The 6,000-nt window shown below is 44.0% G+C and overlaps 1 protein-coding gene across 5 annotated transcripts in view; it reads right to left on the bottom strand.

Annotated features, from left to right (window-relative positions):
• VIT (vitrin) overlaps positions 1–6,000 on the bottom strand; it is a 126,349-nt gene that overhangs the window by 44,061 nt on the left and 76,288 nt on the right. For all 5 annotated transcript variants that reach the window (XM_025355062.1, XM_025355063.1, XM_025355065.1 and 2 more), the window contains exon 7: positions 4,537–4,728. In XM_025355062.1, coding sequence (XP_025210847.1) covers positions 4,537–4,728 — 192 coding nt within the window. The remainder of the gene's footprint in view (positions 1–4,536; positions 4,729–6,000) is intronic.

Genomic DNA, 6,000 nt, shown 5'->3' with positions numbered 1-6,000 from the left:
AAAAAAAAAAAAAAAAAAAAAAAAAAAAAAAAAAAAAAAATGATGAACAGCATCTGTGTTCATGCTTCTTCTCACCCCTGGTTGATAATGACATTAGGGTATATTCCTAGAAGTGTGAATTCTGAGTCATTTCTGCACACTGTCACCAAAACTGTGTATTACCAATTTCCAATGAAAGTTGGTGAGAAATGATATTTTGTTGTTTAATTTGTACTTACTTGATTCCTGGTGAAGCCGAACTTTTTTTTTTTTGGCAAAGTCTCACTCTATCACCCAGGCTGGAGTGCAGTGGCACGATCTCAGCTCACTGCAACCTCTGCTGCCCAGGTTCAAGGGTTTCTCCTGCCTCAGCCTCCTGAGTAGCCGGGATTATAGGCGCATGCCACCGCCTCTGGCTAATTTTTGTATTTTTGGTAGAGATGAGGTTTCACCATCTGGGCCAGACTGGTCTTGAACTCCTGACCGCGTGATCCACCCGCCTCGGCCTCCCAAAGTGCTGGGATTACAGGCGTGAGTCACCAGGCCCGGCAAAGCCGAACATCTTTATAACAATTTTTTTTATTGGCCATTTGTAGTTTTTCCACTGTGGCTTGCCTGGTTATGACCATTCCCCATCTTTCTTTTGGAACATTTGTCTTTTTCTTACTATTTGTAAGACTGGATTTTAAGAAAAGCCTTCTCCAGATACCTTAAGGAAGATAAGCGTTCACTGGTGAGATAAGTGTTGGTAAGGGAAACTGTATGTGGAAGGAATGGGCAGTGATAGATGCTGGCCTCTCTTCCTGCCTCAAATTTCACTTTCTCCCCCTTAGCGGCCCTTGGTCAGAAGGTGGAGCCCAGGGTAGAAAAGTGAAGGATCACAGTCATCGCTATTCCCTGCCACTAGGCGGCGCTCTTCTCCCCTCCCTGGTCTACCCTTGGTTGTGGACAAGTTCAGGGCTAGCTCAGCTGAGGCAACCATGGCATGTCTTGAAATGAACTTGATTAAGGAAACAATGGAAGGCACAGCCACTCCACCTCCTTAGCCTGTGGTAGATTCAGCCAGACCTATAGCTGAACCTGGAGGGATTTTCCGTCTTTTCCAGCACTCTTTCCTAAGCATATCTAGAGATCTGGCTCTCCCAGCTTCCCCCTCTGTCCCCGGGGATGCCATTGTCCTTGGCCTTGCCCATGAAGAACAGCCTCCTTCCTGCACCTGTAAGAAGTCTCTATTGCTCTGGCTTTTCGCTTCCTTACCCCCAGCCTTGACTCACTCCCTTCTGTCTTGTTGGTTTGCATATTCATGGGTCAGTTAAGGGGCCATGATGCGGGCTTGGTGAACAGCCCCACCTTCCATCTGCATCAGCTCCACTTTCCATCTGCATCAGCTCCTCTGCATGGGCTGGGAGAGCCCCTGTCTCTTCCTGCTGTACTTTCCACTCTCCCTTGAGCCCTCTCCAAGTTCCCATGTCCTGTCTCAGAGGCAGATCTTGATCCCATTGTGGAATACAAATGAGTCACAGACCCCAAACGCAGGTAGCTCCTGTTTTGGCTACATACTCTTCAGGTGTCCTAAGCTGAAGCGACTTGCTGCAGGGATCTCGATGGGATGTGTTCACTGATGTAGCCCAGATTTAGAACAGTACCTAACACATAGTGGGCATTCAATAAAACATTTGTTGAATGAATAAGTGAATTAGGTTTTGCTTGAACACCCTGTCCACAACCAGTTCTAGAACCTTGCGCCTACAGTCACATATATAAGAGGAAAAATCTTTAATAAGTGCAATAACAACAACTCACTTGTCTATCACAGTATAAGGAGATTTGCTTTCTAATTTTCAGCCCATTTGAAGGAAAAACATGAGTTATCTAAATATTGTTTAATATAGTTGGGCTGAAATATCACAGCAAATATCTATAGCCATACATTAAGATAGGCATTCATGAAAGTCAATTGGTTACTTAGTGCGGGAGAGGAGTGGTTAGGGGAAATGAAGAGTAACTGTTTATGGGCACAGGATTTCTTTTGGGGGGATGAAAATGTTCTAGAATTGATGGTGGTGATGGTCACACAACCCTATGATTATACGACAAACCATTGAATTGTACTTTAAATGAGTGAATTGTATGGTTTCTGGAAAGTATCTCATGAATACTTTTATTTTAAAAAGACATAAGCAATTAAATATTAATTTTCACTTCTTTTTAGGCCTTCAGAAACTCCTTTGAGTAGACAATACAACTTTTAAAAAGCTCTCCCCCTTCCCCGGTTTGACTCCTATCCTAGCAATTGTGGTACATGCTGCATGGCCTGCTTGCTCCGAGTGTTGGTCTAGCAGTCTGTGGGTCAGCATGGAAGTGGGCGCTGGACAAGGATGAAGAAGGAACACTGATGGACCGGGAGGCTGTTGTCCAAAGCTCCTGTTCCCAAGCCAGGAATAATGAAGCTTTGCCAGGTTAGGAGCCACTACTTCAAGTTTCTTAGGTTTTCCACAAGCAGAGCCCAACTTGCAACAGATTTCCAAGCTCCCAGCGTAGCCAAATAAATACGCCACATGTTTAGTTATATGTGTTATGTAAGAATTTAAAGTCCTCTAAGGAGAAAACAGGAGCAAACAATTTACTCAGATACTCAAAAATCTTTGAAAGAATCAAGGCATCTGAAGTCAAGAGCCTGAAATTTTAGAAAGGAGAACTTCTGGCTACAGAACCCCTGTTAACCCTTCCATCCAGCGTCCTTCCTGTTTCTCTTTTGCTATCAAGTATTGTGCACCCGTGTTAATATTATCCTGAGTTAAACAGGAACAGAATGGTGGAGGAGTGTTTGATATATTTCAGAAGTTCAAAAATTCTTTTTGCGGTATTCTTATTTTGGGACTTTATATCATAGCTTCTTCAATGAGTTGTCCATAAAATGGCATAATAATAACTCCTATTTCAAAAAGTTATTGAGAAGATTAAATAAGATAATGCATGCAGTATGTCTGGTACATGCAATATATGTACTACATGGATTCTGTTATTTATTATTAATTCAAGAAGAAGTTGGCTGTGCTGAGCACCTTCTAATTTTGCCACAGCAATCATGCCAAGATGTGCTCTGCCTGGGCCTGGGGTGTTCATTTTTGGCAGGGATGCTCCCCTGCAAGGAAAAGGAGAGCCAGGCTGTTGGAGTTTGAATTCCAGCTCTGCCACTTCCCAGCTGTATAGGCTGAAACCAGTTTCCTCACTGCCTTACTCCTTGGTTTCCTCATCAGTACAATGGCTTATTCAAATTGGAAGTCATAAATCTACTTCACAGGGTTGTTATGGAGGATTCAATAGGCTAATATTTGTAAGGTGTTCAGAAAACGGTCTAGCACATTCAAAGTGCTGATTTGCATTTTCATTGATTTATTTATTGAAACGGAGTCTCTCTCTGTCACCCAGGGTGGAGTGCAGTGGTGCGATCTCAGCGCACTACAACCTCCGCCTCCCAGGTTCAAGCGACTCTCCAGCCTCAGCCTCCCGAGTAGCTGGAACTATAGGTATGTGCCACCACACCTGGCTAATATTTGCATTTTTAGTAGAGATGGGGTTTCACCATGTTAGCCAGGCTGGTCTTGAACTCCAGGCCTCAAGTGATCTGCCTGCCTCAGCCTCCCAAAGTGCTGGGATTACAGGCGTAAGCCACTGCGCCCAGCCTGATTTGCATTTTTAAAATAAAAAGATGGATAGGTAAGTAGCTGGCCTCTGCTTTGGGAGCAGGAAGGGGGGAAGGGTCATTCTCTGTGGCAGTAGTGACTAGAAGCTGGAGGTGAGCCTGAAAAGAACGAGTCCTAAGCACTTCCTCCTGGAAGGAAAAAGTGGCACCAGGTGGGAAATATTCAGAAAACATTGCTAGGACAATAGTGGAGCTCCAGCTGCAGAAGTTTTCACCCCCTTGCTAGAAAAGTTCTAGAAGTGAGATAGATGCTTATTAACCTAGGATGGTGTAGATATAAGTCTGTGCAGAAACGAGATCAGATGATCAGATGGGCTCTTTAGGCCCTATTTGATGTAGTGTGAGATGAAGTCCATAAACTGGACCTTGATAAAAACTTCAGCGTGATTTGAGCAATGGGTAAAAGTAGTAAGACAAAAAGCCATTAGAAAAGGAATAAAAATGTTAGCTATCTGACTTTTCCTAAAGGGATTCCTTTGGTTTTTGTTTGCTTTTAATATTTGAAGACTTCCAAGTCTATACCATTTGTCACTTAAAAACCAATAACAACAACAAAAAAACCCCAACAATGTTTACATAGAAATCTACCATCCCTTCAACTGAGCTTTTGGAGAAATGAGGATTTTGCAATGGGAAAGTATTCTATCTTCAGAAGCACGGTGACAGCAGTCCTATTTTTGAATCTATATCCTCCCTTGAATCTAGGAGGAGGACACAATCACATACCCCTGGCCCAGTTCTCCAGTGCTCCCCATTCACCCAGCCCAACAGATGCTCAGACAGAGCTGTTACTCTAAAAGCCCAATTTCCCATTTCCCTTGCACAAAGTAACACGTGGTCTACCTACTGACCCATCTCCTGGCTCCTGTGGCCCACAGGCTCTGGTCTGCGGATGCTGGTGGTAGAAGCAGCAGAAGGGGATGGCCTTGGCAAGATGGTGGGGGTGGCCACAGCTACAGTGACAGCCAGAAGCTGCATCAGAGTGACTGGCTGTGCAGTTGTCGCTGGAATGGGTGGCCTCTGATAGGCTTTTGTGGTCTCACCTGCAAGAAAATGGAATTATACCAGGCCTACAAAATAACCTGTAGGCTCTTATAGACCTAGAAATAAAATAAATGTTGATTGAACACTAGCTATGAGTACAGAGCTGTGCTAGCCACGGTGAAGTGTGAAACCCAGGTAACAGCCACATTCTTGCCTGAAAGAATGTATGCCCTCAGAGCAATCACTCAATCAACCAAAGATTCAATAGCAATAAAATAAATGACAGGTCAAAACTATAGCAACATAGAACATAGACAAGGCAGAACATGATTAATTGCTGAATTAATTTGCCTGGCGCCACTAGCAATGGTTTATGTACATATTTTTTTGTTTTTGTTTTTTTGTTGTTTTGGTTAGCATTGGCCTTGGAATAGAAGACAGAAGGTACATTTGGGGCTTTCACTATGACTTAGTCAGAGAATACATTCTAGATGTTCTAATTTAGGTTGGTTCATGACTAGTCAACTCCTCTGGGCCCCAGTTTTTCCTTGTCTGTGAAACAGGATAACAGAATTAACTGGATGGTAAGGACCATCCAGATTCTACATTTTTTTTTTCTTTTTTGAGACAGAATCTTGCTCTGTCACCCAGGCTGGAGTGCAGTGGCACAATCATAGCTCACTGCAGCCTCGAACTTCTGGGGTACAGTGATCCTCCATCTAACCTCCCAAGTAGCTGGCACTACAGATGCAAGCCACCACACCCGGCTAATTTTTAATGTTTTTGTTTTTGTTTTTTTTTGTAGAGAAAGTATCTTCCTGTGTTGCCTAGACTGGTCTTGAACCCCTGGCCTCAAACAATTCTTCTGTCTCAGCCTCCCAAAGCTCTGGGATTACAGGTGCAAGCCACTGTGCTCGGCCTAGATTCTACTTTTAAATGGTGCTCTTCATCCATGTGTGATGATTTAGATTGCTTCTCTCCTTTTAAACACCTCTGTAGTTGGCTCCCTATAAAGCAAGTCTCAATTTGTTAGTGCTCTGAGAATATCTCTGAAGGTTTAGAGTAAGGGGACAAGTGGCTACCCACTGGGCACTGGAGTTTGTCTTGAGAACTGTGGGTTCTCAGGGAGACACACGATGGCCCCCAAAGTAAACAGCTCCTCAGTCCTGGGAAGGAACAACCCACTGTTGCTTGTGCCTGCAGGGCCCCATTGGGGCATGCCAGCTTCTGTCCCTGTGCACCTGTATCAGCTGCTAGGGCTGCTGTAACAAACTACCACAAACTGGGTGGCTTAAAATGACAGAAATTTATTCTCCCACAGTTCTGGAGGC

The sequence above is a fragment of the Theropithecus gelada genome, chromosome 13 (genome assembly GCF_003255815.1).
Source record: "Theropithecus gelada isolate Dixy chromosome 13, Tgel_1.0, whole genome shotgun sequence".
Classification (NCBI taxonomy): Eukaryota; Metazoa; Chordata; class Mammalia; order Primates; family Cercopithecidae; genus Theropithecus; species Theropithecus gelada.
The sequence above is the reverse complement of the archived record's forward strand: the minus strand, read 5'-3'. Positions and strand labels throughout refer to the sequence as shown.